The 17,501-nt window shown below is 36.2% G+C and overlaps 1 protein-coding gene across 1 annotated transcript in view; it reads left to right on the top strand.

The window, feature by feature from the left end:
- Positions 1–10,410, top strand: part of LOC148949937 (pre-mRNA-processing factor 39-like) — a 63,052-nt gene extending 52,642 nt beyond the window's left edge. Inside the window, exons 9-11 of the mRNA XM_089092022.1 lie at positions 3,902–4,110; positions 5,829–6,182; positions 10,111–10,410. Coding sequence (XP_088948148.1) covers positions 3,902–4,110; positions 5,829–6,182; positions 10,111–10,338 — 791 coding nt within the window. The 3' untranslated portion in view covers positions 10,339–10,410. The remainder of the gene's footprint in view (positions 1–3,901; positions 4,111–5,828; positions 6,183–10,110) is intronic.
- Positions 10,411–17,501: the final 7,091 nt, after the last annotated feature.

Below are 17,501 nucleotides of genomic sequence, written 5' to 3' on the forward strand. Positions count from 1 at the left end.
TGTTTCCTTGCAGAATTGTCATCGAAGAATCAGTTTAGTGATTATAAGGTTAAGTTATGTAGGGGGCTGAGACAAGGAAGCATTATTTCTCCTTTGATTTTCAATATTACTTTTTCGGGGCTATTTGATCAAATTCAGTTGACTTTTATTTATGGTAAAGGTTATGTTTTGTCGTGGGTTGCTTACGCAGATGATTTACTCCTTTTGAGTCGATCACTTCAGTCACTTCAACAAAATGTAGATTTTTTAGCAAAGGTTTTTAGTGAGCATGGACTTCGTTTTCGCCCTGAAAAGTTTCAGTTTTTAATTCTTGGTCCTAAGGCTAATGATCTCGTTAATTCGGAAATTTCTGTTCTTATTTATGATAGTATTTTAAAACATTTGGAATCTTTTTTATATCTTGGTGTATCTTATGGACCAACTTCAGCTCTATGCCGTGCTTCTATTTCTAAAGCAGTTAAAAGTAGAATAGCGTCTAGTTTTGAGGCAGTAATTTGTCTTCGCGATCTTCTTTCTCGGAAATCACTGGCTCGGGTATATAATACAGTCGCTTTGCCTCAAATTTTAGTTTTTTCATCGCTTCTCCCGTTTTTTAGAATTAGTAATATTGCGCATGTAAAAACCACATTTTTTAATTTTGCTAAGTTCCTTCGCCGCTTTTCTAAATCTGAATCAAATACTTTTTTAATGAATGCATACAAAATAAAAAACCTGTTGATGTTTTGGAGAAAAAGCAAAAGAATTTTTTATCCAAATTAAATGTTTTTTCTCATAATTTATATAGAGCTGCAAACGAAGCTTAATTTATTTTTATTTCATTTAATTTTTGAAGTATTAGTTTATTATCTATTGAATGAAGTGTTAATTTGTGTGGTAATTTTGATTGAAGGCCTTTGCGTATTTGTTGTTATATAGTTTAAAATAATTTTATGGTCTGTTGATTAGCGGTTATTATTTTTATTTATTTATTTTTTTTTTTTTTTACTCTTCGTATTCAGAGGAAATAAAAAGTTTGAATTGAATTGAATTGAATTGAAATGTGAGCAGCGATGGTAATTCACATACTAACTCAGATAAGTTGTAGTCATTGGCCATATGTAGTTATTCACATAGAAATAAAATTACTGTGATAGACAATATTCGTCTGTTGTATCAATGGGTTGTTTTGGCTGCCGTTTTGTTCACAAAGAATTTTTGTGTCATCCAACGTTTCCTGGCAAAACATTCAAAGTTCAAAATGCGTGGTTGAAATGGATCTGGATAATGGGTTACTCTCGTGCTATCAGGACTAAAATAATTTGTTTCCCATTTTTCCTTTTTTTACAGTAATGACCTTTGGGAGTGGCAAGTGGGGCGACTGCTGCGGACCCCGCGCCTACCGGGGCCACCCGCAAACAGGGCCAAATATGTTAAGAATTTCAATCAAGTGAGTGATTCTGTGACTTGGCAAGGGGCCTCACAGAAAAAGTCGTGGAATGTATTGCTGGGGTTTCCAAATGTGAGACCCCCTTTTATGTGGAGCGGGGCCAGCAGTTGTAAAACTGTCAACCCCCCCCCCCTAATACTGTCCCTAAAATAGGCCCAGGGCAGTGGCGGCTGAGTCAGGTCCTGTGCACCAATAAGACCGACTTTGCTTTCTTAGTATTAATTTTGTTGAACTAGAAATCATTTAATACTAATTGCGTCTTCAATTTTTTTTTTTTTTTTTGCTTTTGTGTTTGAAAAATTGCTTCAAAAATCAGTCAGTTGCCCGATATAAGTTGAGCTCATCTTAATGCTGCTCATTGAGCTCATTGTCTCATTGTCAATGAGCTCATCTTAATGAGATGCTTGACAAAGGAACTAAAATCTTCAAAATGTAGGAATGTGCGAATTTTACTCCTGTGTGAACCAAGAGTTATGCTCAATTTTGATAATTAAAATAAATAAATTAAATTTTTAAATAAACAAATTAAAATAACTACTTTCATTGAATACATAATTACTTTTATTGCAAAAATTACTTCTAATTAATACATAACACACCAAACGAACAAAAATTAAAATAAATATTCGCATCAAACCGTTCGTGGTAACGAACTGTAAGTAAGGAGGGACTCGGCTCGACAGTTACTGAAACTCTAAAAAACTGAACTTTAGCATCAATAGATACATCAAAAGAATCAACTTATTGTGCTGATTCCAATATATAAGATTCATCAAGTTTAGTGTTACCCATCAAAAGTTACGTTTCTGAGAAAAAATTTGCCTTATATGCTAAATAGGGGGGGAATACCCCCTAAAATTCAAGGAATCTTAATGAAAATAACGTCGTCATATTCAGCGTGACAGAGAACCCTAGTATAGAATTTTCAAGCTCCTATGAGCTAGGGAAATTTCTGGGGGGTGAATTTTCCAGGGGAAATGTTACACTGGGGGATTTGACAGAATTACTACACGAAATTCGTTTTGATTGTTTTACATTCTCTTTACCAAACTTTTCATGTGAAGATGTTCCCGGAGAAACATCCGGAGGCTATTTTCCGCGTGTTTTGATTTCCGGGAAATAATTTCTACGGAAGAGGGTATTTCTGGAGTGATAGAGAAACTGCTTAGTAATTTAAGTCTTATTCAAATGAAAGGATGCTAAAGAGAAATTTTCAGGTGGAATTGTCCGCAAGCAATTTTACAGGGAGAAGGATTCTCAGCGAGGATGGAACTGTCTGGATGGAATTTGACGGGGGGGGGATGCACTTAACGGTGGATGAAATTTCCACAGAGGATTCTTCTTTGAGGGGGAGGGGAATATTCCATAGAGGGCGAGCCATGTTTACCGGCATTATTTGAATAACGAACAGAAATTATTCCATATATGAAGGGTTGCCCCTTCCTCAATACATTGCTCTTTACGCTGAAGTTTGACAGTTTGTCGGAATTTTTTAAAAGCGTCTGCTGAAACACGGGGGCCGTTTAATTAGAATATGAGGCTTTTTTAAAAGTGCTAACACCTTTAGCGTAAAGAGCAGGGTATTGAGGGTGGGGCAACCCTTCATATACGGAATAAAGCTGCCAAAATTAATATGCAAATTTTGTTTAGGTTTTTTATGTACGGGGAGGATTAGTTGAAAACCGTTCAGAAATTAAATATAAAAAAAACAAGTTTTTCTAAACTGAAAGTAAGGAGCGATATTAAAGCTTGAAACGAAGAGAATTTATTCCGTATATGAAAGGGGCTGTCCCCTCCTCAATGCATCGCTCTTTACGCTAAAGTTTGACTCTTTGTTTCAACTCTACTTTTTAAAACAATAAAACTTTACCATAAAGAGCGAGGCGCTGATGAAGGGCCTGATCTCGGCTCCGAATATTTCATCAAAAGGTTCAATCCATTCAAAAAATGATCTTAGATTTGGATTTAAAAATAAAATATTCCTAAACTAAATGAAAATATTGTCCTAAATTAAGAATATCAAGAAACAAAAGATGTTTTAGTTTCCGATAATTTTATATTCTTCCTAGAGTGTGTTAAAAGAAATTCTTATTGATTTATTCTGAATATAATTGCGAATAAATACAATTTGTATTCTGAACAACTTCTGAGCAATTGAATTCGACATTGTGAGTGTCGTTTTTGGCTGTTAATTCGGATTAGTAATTGTTTTTAAGTGAGATTTTAAGGGTTTTTAAGAAGTTTTTTAAATGCTGACGGATTTTACATTTGCATTTACAATAAAGGAACACTTTAAAGAAAACTGAAATGCGATGTTTACACTCATTACGGCAGCATAGTCCCAGTTATGGTATAGAAAACATTTTATATATATATATATATATATATATATATATATATATATATATATATATATATATATATATATATATATATATATATATTATATTTTATATTTATATATTTTGTTTTTAGAAAACGAAGAAAAATCTGCTGAAATACTGAATAAAATGGTCGAACTATTTCCTAGTTTAGAGATTGTTCTCCTTCGAAGGATCAACTTGGAGCGCCGAAGAGGACACCTCAACAGCGCCCTGGCTATTTACAAAAAGGCGATTATTACTGCTGGAAGCATCTCAGTTGGTTCGAATTTGTCGATTCGTGCTTCAAGATTCGCATTCAAGGTAAATTACGTCTGCTCTCGTTTCTCGTCATTATGTAAAAGGACAACGATTCTGCCTTTTTTTTTCTCTCTCTCTTTTTTTTTTTTTTTTTTTTTTTTTTTTTTTTTTTTTTTTTTTTTTTGTCATGATCAGTTGTGTTCATTTACTTTCCTAATAACATGCTAAATGATTTTTAAATATATGGATGACGGGCTTGTGAATCAGGGACGCAGGTGGTGTAGCGGGCCCTGGGACCCGACCCCATCCCCTGGAATCCTATTTTTTTATCAGTTATGCTCATTCAGCTAAATGACTTTTTTTTTGAAAAATGACTTTTTGGAATGTATGAATGACGCTCCAATGAATCTTGAACGAACGCAAGAACGGGGGCTCGAGGACCGACCCCCTTCCCCCCCCCCCCGGGAATTTTCTTTTGTTTTTGTCCTTGTCAGTTGTACTCGTTTACCGTGCTAAACGACTTTGAAATATACTAATGGTGGTTTTATGAATCTGGGACATACGCAGGGAAGTTAGCGTCGGGGCACGACCTTCCCCCCTCCCCCTGCAATCCTCTTTTTTCATGATCAGTTGTGCTTATTTAGCGTGCTAATAGCATTCTAAGTGACTTTTTGAAATATATAAATTACGGTCTTATGAGTCTGGGACGTATGAAGGGGGGGGGGTCAGAGTCTAGCCCCCCCTGAAATCAGAAATTTTCGTGATTTTTTTAGAACTGTTTACTTTAATTTTCGAGATACTCAAGCTGGGTAGGAAGAGTTTATAAGATGATATTTAAAGGGAATAGGATGAGGTAGAGAGTGAACAAATTTTGTTGGAGAAGAACTGTGCACAGTTGTGCACAGTTGTGCACAGCGCTGCAATGAGTTGATAGTAGTAGTATATCAGTGGCCCATAGCTCAAAAATTTCATACAAATATGCTTTTGATTTTTTTTAATTCTTGCAGCAAAATCTGCATCTAAGCTGATTACACCGACTTAGCCATCAGCTCCCTTTATTGTATTGCGCAGTAATGCTACTGCTTTCACTGTTTTTTCTAGGTTCACAAATACTTAATGAATGATAAAATTTACCCAAAGAAAGGAGTAAAAAAAGAATCAATTTTGTTTTGTTCATTCTATAAACTTTATAAGGGAAAGAAAAATTGTCAAGTGATTTCCGTGGTCCTAACGCCCCCCCCCCCACACCACCCCAGCCCCTTTCCCCTTCTCTCTCTCTCCTCGTTTTCTCTTTCTCCTCTTTTAATTTAACCAATGAGGAGTATTCTGTTTCAATTTTGACGCCAACATAGCTTCAAATGTTTATTGTAGACCAAATTCGTCAATAGAAAAGAAATTAAAGGCACGAACTGAATGACAGCATGTCACTGATTAAGTAACGTCAATTTAAATAGGCTAAATTCTGGCATGGGAAATTCTTTTCAAATGTTTTACATTCTCTTTGCCAACACAATTTTGCAAACTATGCTGGTGACTCTCCTTGATATGAATGTTCTACTAGAGAATTCTGTTTTTTTCCTTTACTTGTTTTCTTAGACTAGTTGAAATCCTTGTCAAACTCTAAAATGTTCCATGCTGTTCCCTTTTAAAATAGTTGCATGTTTTCTTACACTAGTCGAAATCCTAGTCAAACTTTAAAAAACCTTGAGGGGCCCCGTACTGTTCCTTTTTAAAATCGTTGCATTTTTCTTCGTGAATTTATTCTTATTATGAAATTTTAGGTTTTGGGAAACACTAGTGAAGCCGAAGAAATATTATCCACTGCCCTTGAAAAAGATCCTAAAAATCCCCGCCTGTATCTACAGTTGACTGACCTTTATATGCATCAGAGTCCCTTTGATTTCACCGTAGTTCTAAAAGCTCTTAATAAAGCTCTGTCGGCTCCTTTGGATCTTCAAGAGAAATTACGTTTTGCCCAAAGAAAATTGCAATTTGTTGAAGATTTCGCGCCGTTTGTGACTGACCTTAGTGAGGCTGAAAAGGAATATAGTGATTTGGCAAGAGAGGCCCGAGAAAAGATGCCAAAACGCGAAGCTGAACCACGAAGTCTGAAAGGTGAACCGGATACTAAAAAGGTAAAAATGTTTATTAGTATTAATCCCAAAGTGTAACCAGAAACTAATTCTGGCACTAATTCTAGATTAGTGTCGAAACGAAATCATCAGCGCCATCCGATGTTTGGCGATGTTTTTTTTATTTTTTTTTACATGTTAGCCCTATTCTAAACTGCTGCATACGTTGTCTTTTCAGTTGTTTTGAAACACAAGGATGGTAAAGAAGTGAAATTCTTTCGCTAGTAGGCCTGTCAGCTCAAAGTCAATTAGGCTACTTAACCTACCATGCTTTTCCAAACTACCCCAGGCTCGTTTTCTGCAGGGTGTTCTTCACTTATAAATAATGCTTGGAAACCAAGACCTCATTCAATATTGCCTACAGAGATATCTCTGATTTAATCCTACCATATTGAAGATTAATTGCATCAAATCTTCAGTTCTCTTTAAAATTTTCTCCTTTTTTGTTAACAAATTCACCCGACGCTGCACCTACTGGTGCTAATAATTTTAAATTCCTTTCTTCCCATTTTAAACTGCCGTAGATCCAACTTCTATAAGTTTTCTATTTTCTTCGACCAATCCATATCCTGTAATAAATAACAACACTCAAATGAGACTTTAGTCAGACTTTTAGCCAAAATCCTTTTAGCCAGAAAGGAGACATAATTTTTTAGGCCCCTCATCTTTTTTTACAAATACAAAATTCGAATTCCCCTTATTTCACACCCTACCCCTCCCCTCGTCCCCGTCCCCCCTCCAACATTCCCCGCAACTTTAAAATGACTCATTGTTCCGATTATCACAAGCTTCAGCGCTCATCTCGTTAGATCTATATTTCTCATAGTATATATTCTGATAAATAATTACTTTCGATAAATTTGACTCTGCCTATCTGATTTTTCACCCAAATGTCATGGACAGCACGCTCCCGAAGTGTTTCAAGATTTTGTGTCTGTGCATTTCTTGACTAATAAATCGAATCAACATTCGATCGATTCTTAGTCGGGCTGGTGAGAACTTGGGTTTAGCAGTGGGTCATTCGATTAGGTTCGTATATATTTAAACCAGCTAACCTATCAGCTAAAATTAATACTGCAATAGCAACTTCTAGTAGCCCTAGAACTACTATGTCTACTGAAACCATCGATTCTTGGTCGGGTTGGTGAGGACTTAGGATTTAACTAGTAGCTTATCATTCGATTAGAGTTCTATTTGTTAAAACCAGCAACGATTACAGCTAAAATTGATATGTCAAGAGCAACTCCTATTAGACCTAAACCTACTAAGTCTACTGAATCTATAGATTCTTGGTCCGGTTGGTGAAGACTTGGGTTCTAGCAAATAGTTTATCACACGGTAAGGGTTTATATATATATATATATATATATTTAAGCAAGTTAACCTTACAGCTAAGACTAATACTGCAAAAGCAACTTGCTAGCCCTAGAAGTACTATGTCTACTGATTCCTCGAGCCTCGTTTGGGTTGGTGATGACTTGCGATTTAACTAGTAGTTTATCGTACGATGAGAGTTGTATGTGTTAAAACCAACAGATTATAGCTAAAATTAATACTGCAACAGCAACTTCCTCTCGCCCCAGAACTGCAACGTCCTCAAGTTGAAGACAAATACAAGACTTAGTATTCAAATTAACTACTATGTCTTCAAATTGATTGATATCTTTTGATAGTTAAATAGGGTAGTAGAGGTTTGATATTCCATTGGAACCACTTCTAAGAACCATTGGAACCACATTTAAGAACCACTTCTAAGGATCACTCGTGGTGTTTAGAGACCGGAATAAGAAAAAAAGCACCGTAGTCAAAAAATTCCACTTCCATGGTAACCTCCTGTACTGCGATGTTATTTAATATCCGTATTTTATTGTGGTGTTTACTTATCTCTTTATAATAGGGCTAGTATTCACTACCCAATTTTTGGGCAGTTGTTGGGTACCTATTTCGGGTATATTGCCCAATATTTAATTATTACGGCCGCTATCCAAAGTTCTATCAGTGCATTTTCAGTTAAGCCATGATAAAATTATGTCTAGATCCCTGTGGCTCAGGTAAAAATAGCAAGAACGTCTATAACCTTTTGCTTGTTAACCTAGTTCGTATTTTCCAAAAGGGATGCAGTGAAACCTCAGTTCATTTTTGTAGCATAAAGTGTGTCTCGGAAAGAAAGATAAAAAACACTTCTATCTTTAAATGTGTTTAAAAGTAAAAAAAAAAATTCTAGCTGCTCAAAAAATAGTAAAGTTAAAAAAAAAATGTGGTGCTTTCATGCTATAACTTTTTATAACTATACGAGGACGACTTTGCACATTATGACCATCCCACGCTTCCTGTTGCTTTATTTATTTGTTTTTTTATTACTAAAGATTTTATCGGACATTACCTGACTTCTGAGATAATTGTCGAAATATAATTGTTCTCAAAGGGAGGAATGATAGGGCAGATGCAATAGGGGAAAACCCCCCAAAAACAACTGAAAGCTTTGGGTGGTGACAAGGGGTCTGACAGTAAAAATGACTGACCATTAAGCGTGGCTTCGACGACACGGGGAGTTAAGTTCCACCTGAAATTCCAATCCTCCATTTTAATCGTTTCATTGCCTCACTCCACTTCCTTTGATGAAGTCCAATTTTCCTTTTATTTCTTTCTTATGACCTCTTGTCGCCCCTGTGGTCTCTGATTGACGGTCAAAAAGCACGATTTTGGTAGTCTAATAAAGAGTGCCAAAATCGCAATCTATTATCTGTATTCTGTACTTCTTGACCAAGCCATCTTAAGCTTTCGCCCTATGTTTATTTGGATTCTAAAGTTGGTAGTTACTTTATTTTAAAATAGTTTATTTTAATTAGTTAAAATTAAAACTATTTTTAACTAATAGTTTAGTTTAGTTTATTTAGTTTATTAATAGGTAGTTAGTTTATTTTAGTTTGTAGTTACTTCTTTTATCCCTAGTATTGCTTTTTATGTGTCTAGCTTTGATTAATTGTGTTTTTTGTTGTGAGCTCTTATTTACTGCAGATTTGAACTAACGAGTTCAGTTTCCAGTGACAAATAACTTATCTTTGTATCTATCTAAACATGGAAGAAGACCCAAGCTGCTTTGACGATCAAGCAGTTTGTGGTCACGAACTCTAAAGTAAGAAGTGACTCGGCCTAATAGTAACCGAAACTCTAAAACACGGTATAACAGTATTTACTATACTTCTTCAATCCCCGGCCTTTACGCTTAAGTTTGACTTTTCGTCACAGTTCTTTAAGAAAGACTGCTCAAACATAAGGGCCATCGGATTTGAATGATATTTTTAAAGAACTTTGAGACTTTAGTGTAAAGAGCGAGGGTTGAGGAAGGGGCAGCCCCCTCATCTGCGGGATAATTTCTGTTTCTTTTTAAGTTTCAATGTTTCTCCTTACTTGAGAAACTCTTTTGAAATAAAACCCCTGAATTTGCAATAAAAGCCCCCCCCCTTCTTCTCGAATAAAAAAATGATCTTAATTCGTTGTCAAATATTCTTTGTATAATTCTGCGATAAATTGCTCAAACCTGTTTAAGCGATAAGTGTAATTTAGTTCTAAGATGATAAGCTTATAATTTAGTTGATAGTTTCTTCTTCTATCCGTAGTATTTCTGTTTCTATTTTTTGCTTTATTTCTTTTTCATGTTGTATGGGTTATTTACTGTATATTTTAAAAATTCGGTTGGATCAGTCACAAATATTGATATTTAATTTTTTTCCCCTCCTACCACCACCCCACCCCCCTAACCCTCTTGTAGCATAGTGGTCGGATGCTATTATCGTCAATACGGGGCTCAGGGATCAATCACCGCTGTGGCAAGGTTGGGCGACAGGCTTGCTACTTGTCCCTGCAAAAAATCTTCCATGCTGTATTGATATTTAAATTGTTTTGTTTTTTCTAAAACAATATTTTTCAGGCGCGAGAGGCATATACGCCAGCTGTGTCGACAACACCATATGCTACATCTGCTGCTACTCCATATACTGGTACCAACTACACAAATCAGTACAATTACGGGTCTTCATACGGGACCAATTATGCAGGCAGTACCTACAATCCAGCAACTTATCAACAGGGAAATGCATGGTATAATCAGGGTGCTTATGGATACGGGTATGGTAACTATCCCTATACCGGCTATTGATACCCTATCTGAAATCCAGTGTTTAAAGTTGGTTTAGATTTTTGTTTATTAAAAATTAAAGGTTTTTTTTACTCAGAATTTTCTTGTATTTTATTTCCGATTCCTAGAATTTTGAGCAATAAAGCTGGTTTAGTACTTTTGTTATAATATGGATATACAAATGAAACTCAGAGAGGAAAGAAAATAACAAAATGAAAAATAAAATAAAAAAAGGTGAAAAAACGAGGATTTTTTAATTTTATTTTTCATTTTGTTATTTTCTTTCCTCTCTGAGTTTCATCTGTCATGTTAAGCCAGTGTGGTCTTAGAATGTATTTAATATGGATGTATGGGCTGCCTCCCCGTAGTAGCATAATATTTGTAGGCATGAATATATAATGAGTCGGAGGTAATAGGCTTGATATTGTCTGTGCAGGATTTCGACTCTTGTTGATAGAAGAGCATCGCCAAGTGCTGAAAACCATGTTGTGACCAAGGTGGGCCCAGGATTGCACAAAACCTCCGTTCATTGAGGTTCCAGGAACTTCTTGCTGTCCGGTTCTAAGCCGGCTTAAGCAATTCGGTGTAGACTTGAGAAGATGTGTTGGTTTCCGTCATGCATTAGTATCAAGGACTATTGCTTTTCCTGAGGCGAAAATAATATAAATGATTTGAAGTACAGGAAAATTTGAAATTGCAATGTTACGACGCTAAAAAATTACTATCGTATCGATATTTTGACAGACGAATTTAAACGATTCGAACTGGACTTATTAGGAGTTTCAGAAACTCATATCCCAGGGGTAGGAAGCCTGAAATTAGGTGATATTGAATTTGTTTACTCAGGCAGAAAGGATGGGGTGCCTAGACAGGGAGTAGGGCTCATGATGAATAAGAAAGCTGCTAGGTCTTGTTTAGGCTGGGAAGGTATTAATAATAAAATACTAATTGCTCATTTTATGACTAAAAAGTTAAGGGTATTAGTTATAGTAGTATATGCCCATGTAGAGCTAATTGACGGGGGAACCGGTGACTCAAGTGAATTTGATTTATAGTTACAAGAGGAAATGTACAGGGTCCCAGGCAGAAATAGGATGTTTTTATTGGGAAATTGCTATGCCCAGGTTAGTAAAAACATGGATAGATGGTCTCTTGTCCTGGATAAATTTGGTACAGGAATAGAATATAGTAATGGATACAGATTTGCAATTTTGTAAGCATAACAATCTAGTTATAACCAATACGGTGTTTGGTCATAAAATGACCCATAAGTTAACATGGTATTCACCTGATGGTAATACAGCAAACCTTATTGATTATCTTATAGTAAACCGAAGACTAGCAGGATCAATACAAGATACTAGGGTATATAGGAGTGCCGTTATTGATGTTAAAAGTATTAAATAAAAAAAACAAGTTTTTTTAACTGAAAGTAAGGAGCGACGTTAAAACTTAAAACGAACAGAAATTATTTTGTATATGACAGCGGCTGTCCCCTCCTCAACGCCTCGCTTTTTACGCTAAAGTTTTTCATTGTTTAAAAAAATAAAGTTTTGGGAAAGTCAAACCTGAGTGTAAAGAGCAAAACATTGCGAAGGAGACAGCTAGATTCATATACGCAATAATTTCTGTTCTTTTTAACTTTTAATGTCATTCCTTACTTTAAGGTGAAAAAACTTGTCTTGTTTTATTTAGCTTTTGAATACTTTTTTATTAATATAGGTTTTGATTTGGGCTCACCGTACATGAATAATCAAGACCCAAATTTGCATATTAATTTTATTTTTATTTGGTTAAATGGCTTTCTTGAACGTTGTTTAATTTTATTTACGAACGTTTTTATTTGTAATAAATATACGTAACTTAGGAATGAACTTACGTCACGAACTTCTATATCCACATATTTTTAATACGTACGTTAGGGGTTTCACCCCCTAGTCAACACCTCTCTCTTTAAGCTAAATTTTGAATTTTGTTGTTTTTCTTGAAAAATGACCCCTTAATCACAAAGGCCGTTAATTAGAAAAAATAGCTCCTATCAAAGTACTAAAAAATATTTGGCTTAAAGAGCGAGGTGTTCACTATGGGGTGAAACCAATCACATATGTAATAATTTCTGTTCTTTTTAAGTTTTAATGTTGTACTTTACTTTCAGTTGAAGAACTTGTTGTTTTTTTTTGTTCAATTTCTTGTCTTTTTTTTAAAAATGCTGGGAATGTCGGAGCCCCCTTCATAGCAATGTCCCTTCCCCCATGAAAGCTTTCTCCATGTAAGGATCCTCCGACATAACCCCCGACCCATCAACCCCCCACTACCAGAAAACATCCCCCCTGAAAACGTCTGCATACTTCCCAATAACCAATACTATATGTAAACATTGGGTAAAGTTCATAACTTTCAGCCATCCCCCCGGGGACTTTGGGGGATTAAGTCATCCTAAAAGAAATACTTGTTATATTTTCGACCATGCTGGACAAAATGGCTATCTCAAAATTTGGATCGGGTGACTTTGGGGAAAAATGAGCGTGGGAGGGGGCCTAGGTGCCCTCCATTTTTTGGTCACTTAAAAAGGGCACTAGAACTTTTAATTTCCGTTCCAATGAGCCCTCCCACGATATTCTAGGACAACTGTGTCGATACGATCACCCCTGGGAAAAAAAACAAACACGCATCCGTGATCTTTCGTCTGGCAAAAAATACAAAATTCCACATTTTTGCTATTACGGGCTTGAAACCTCTACAGTAGGGTTCTCTGATACGCTGAATCTGATGGTGTGATTTTCATTAAGGTTCTATATTTTTTAGGGGGTCTTTCTCCCTTTTTTGAAAATCAGCAAAATTTTCTCAGGCGCGTAACTTTTGATGGGTGGGACTAAACTTGATGAAACATATATATTTGAAAATCATCATTAAATTTTGATTCTTTTGATGTATCTATTTGTATCAAAATCCCGTTTTTTAGAGTTTCGGTTACTATTGAGCCGGGTTGCTCCTTACTTTCAGTTCGTTACCACGAACTGTTTGAAAGATCACCATCTAGTAGTGTCAAGAGTTAATTTAGAGCTAAAATATCGGAAAGGTAACTACCTCCCGGGAAGTTATGATGTTGGTAGACTCCAGGATGAGAATTTGAGAGAAACGTTCGAGGAACAGTTGAATGCTAAACTTGAGAGTTTAAAATTTGATAATGTGGAAGATGGTTGGAATAATTTTTGAAAATAATTGGTGAAGGTGAAGTCGCTGCCTCCCCGTAGTAGCATAATATTTGTAGGCATGAATATATAATGAGTCGGAGGTAATAGGCTTGATATTGTATGTGTAGGATTTCGACTCTTGTTGATAGAAGAGCATCGCCAAGTGCTGAAAACCATGTTGTGACCAAGGTGGGCCCAGGATTGCACAAAACCTCCGTTGATTGAGGTTCCAGGAACTTCTTGCTGTCCGGTTCTAAGCCGGCTTAAGCAATTCGGTGTAGACTTGAGAAGATATGTGATCCCCGTCCTGCACTGGTATCTGGGATCATTGCTTTTCCTGAGGCGAAAATAATTTCAATGATTTAAAGGGCATAACAATTGGAACTTGAAATGTCACGGCACTAAGTAACTGCTATTGTATTGAAATTTTGACTGAAGAATTCGGATTATTCGAACTGGACTTATTAGGGTCTTCAGAAGCTCAAAACCAATGGGTAGGAAGCAATAAATTAGGTGATTTAGAATTTGTTTGCTCAGGCAGGAAGGATGGGGTGCCTAGACAGGGAGTAGGGCTCATGATGAATAAGAAAGCTGCTAGGTCTTGTTTAGGCTGGGAGGGTATTAATAATAGAATACTAATTGCTATTTTTGTGACTAAAAAGTTCAATGCATCAATTATAGTAGTATACACCCTAATAATACCGATTGATGGAGGCACCAGTAACTCAAATACATTTTACTAAAAGCTGAAAGAGCATATGGTAAGAGTCCTAGACAAAAACATTATGTTTTGACTAGGAGATGTTATCGCTCATGTTGATATAAATAGGGATAGATGGTATCCTAGCCTAGGTAAAAATGAATAAATAGCTCTTATGAAAGTACTAAAAAATATTTGGCTTAAAGAACGAGGCATTGACTAGAAGGCGAACCCAATCATATACGTAATATTTTCTGTTCGTTTTAAGTTTTGATGTTGCTCCTTACTTTCAGTTGAAAAACTTGTTTTTTTTCAATTTCTTATCTTTTTTTTAATAATGCTGGGAATGTCGGCGCCCCCTTCATAGCAATGTCCCTTCCCACATGAAAGCTTCCTCCATGTAAAGATCCTCCCACATAACCCCCGACCCATCCCCCCCACTACCAGAAAAAATCCCCCTGAAAACGTCTGTATACTTCCCAATAACCAATACTATATGTTAACATTGGGTAAAGTTCATGACTTTCAGCCCTCTCCCCGGGGAATTTGGGGGAATAAGTCATCCTAAAAGACATAGTTATCATATTTTCGACCATACTGAAGAAAATGGCTATCTCAAAATTTTGATAGCGTGACTTTGGGGAGAAAATGAGCGTGGGAGGGGGCCTAGGTGCCCTCCATTTTTTTGGTCACCTAAAAAGGGCACTAGAACTTCTAATTTCCGTTCCAATGAGCCCTCCCACGATATTCTAGGACAACTGTGTCGATACGATCACCCCTGGGAAAAAAACCCAAATAAACACGCATCCGTGATCTTTCTTCTGGCAAATAATACAAAATTCCACATTTTTGCTGATACGGGCTTGAAACCTCTACAGTAGGGTTCTCTGATACGCTGAATCTGGTGGTGTGATTTTCATTAGGTTTCTATATTTTTTAGGGGGTCTTTCCCCCTTTTTCGAAAATCAGCAAAAATTTTTCAGGCGCGTCACTTTTGATGGGTAGGACTAAACTTGATGAAACTTATATATTTGAAATCAGCATTAAATTTTGATTCTTTTGATGTATCTATTTGTATCAAAATCCCGTTTTTTAGAGTTTCGGTTACTATTGAGCCGGGTCGCTCCTTACTTTCAGTTCGTTACCACGAACTGTTTGAAAGATCACCATCTAGTAGTGTCAAGAGTTAATTTAGAGCTAAAATATATATGAAAGGTAACTACCTCCCGGGAAGTTATGATGTTGGTAGACTCCAGGATGAGAATTTGAGAGAAACTTTCGAGGAACAGTTGAATGCTAAGCTTGAGAGTTTAAAATTTGATAATGTGGAAAGATGGTTGGAATAATTTTAGAAAAATAATTGGTGAAGGTGAAGTTGCTGGTGGTGTCTTGGGGAAGAAAGCTAGAACTGTAGCTAAGAATATTAGTGAAAAGCTTTATGTTTAATAGAGAGCAGAGAGGAATTGTCCAAGTATTATCTAAGTGATAGATCATATAAAAATAAAAAGAATGTAAAGAAATTGAAAAAAGAATTAAAATACGAACTAAGGATATGTGAAGTGAAGGCTAAGGATAAAATTGTTGAGTATCTGTATGATGCAGCTGTACGGTATAATAGTAAAATATTGTGCTGGCATGTTAAAAAATTGAGACGGAGTAGTCAATCTGGACTTGGCCCATTTAAAGATAGGAATGGGGCCACGATTAGCGATAAGGAAAGAACTAAAGAGAGATGGGCCGAACATTTTGAGAATTTGCTTAACCGAGATAGAGTTGCAGGAAAAGATATAGAGGAAAATGAAAAGGTTTGTGATACCTTGGATGTAAAGTAAGATTGGTTTGCGTGGAAAGAGTAGTAACAGTACTAAAACGATAAAAAAAATAATAAGGCTTCAGATGGTGATAGTATAGTAAAGGAGCTTCTTAAATGGAGTGGCTCTGAGGGTAGAAATAAACTACTGAAGATCTGAAGATTATGAATATGATTTTTGAAAAAGGGGAAGTACCTAACGATTTTAGGAAAACCTCAATTAAGCCACTTTATAAGAAAGGTAATAAAAGTAAGTGTGGGAAATATCGAAGCATTAGATTGGCCTCTACAATTATTAAATTATTTAGTAACATGATAATTTTAAGACCGAGAAATGCAATAGAAAAAGCTTTAAGAGAAGAAGAGTGTGGATTTAGAAAAGACAGTGAATGTGTCGATATAATTCTCCCCCTTAGGCTGATAATTGAGAAGTGCCTGAGTTGTAAAACACCTTTGGTCCTCAGTTTTATAGATTATGAGCTATCGTTCGATTCTGTTGATAGAAGAGCATTAGTAAAGGTCTTATCCTTGTATGGTATACCAGAAAAATACATTAAAGTGATTAGTGCTATGTATGAGAATAATACTGCTGCGGTTAAGGTAGGAAATGAGGTTAGCAGCTGGTTTTATATTAAATCAGGAATTAAGCAGGGTTGTGTTCTATCCCTCTTTATATATATTATTTTGATGGACTTTGTCTTAAGGAGCACAGAAAAGACAATGGGAGACCACGGTATCAAATGGGGAGGAAAAAGTTTCCTGGACTTAGGTTATGCTGATCATCCTAGATGAAAGTGTGAGCGAAATGAATGAAGTTTTAGAGGTTTTGCGAGTTCAGGGTGCTAGAATAGGTTTGCCCTTTCGGAATCCAAAGTGACCATCATACAATGCATGCAGGCTCGTGAGGCGATCATAAAGTCTTCCATGGATAACTTTTTCATAAACTTTCGAAAACACTGGCAAAATAGAAATAGGTCCCCAATTCGATATATCCATTTGAGTGCCTCCTTTGTAGAGAGGGAGAATTTTTGCTGTTTTCAGTAATTTAGGGAAAACACCCTTCTCCATTGATAAATTTATTGGATGTTGTGGCACAAGAAGAATGTACACCAGAGTGTATTGGATAACCTCCTGATAAACATCGTTCGAACAAGGACAGTTTGGTCCAATGGAGATGATAATATTTTTTTATCTTGCTAAATCACATGGACGAAATTTCATTTCCCGTCTCACGCCCCGCTCACCACCAAACGAGTTGCCGTTCACAAGAGCTTGGGAATTTCTAGTTTCTGCTTGTATCTTCTTTCTAATATTGGTAAAATAATCACCAAGCTTGACACACAACTCTTGTCTATCCTCTACAATCACTCCTTCGATCTCAATTCGAGGGTCTTGCGTTTTTCGAGGCCCACTGACCAGTTCATTGATAACTTTCCAAGTTCTTTTCGGATCTGATTTATTTTCCTCAAGAAGTGTCGAG

Source organism: Artemia sp. Qi Xiang Cuo, chromosome 7 (genome assembly GCF_049724085.1).
Source record: "Artemia sp. Qi Xiang Cuo chromosome 7, ASM4972408v1, whole genome shotgun sequence".
Classification (NCBI taxonomy): domain Eukaryota; kingdom Metazoa; phylum Arthropoda; class Branchiopoda; order Anostraca; family Artemiidae; genus Artemia; species Artemia sp. Qi Xiang Cuo.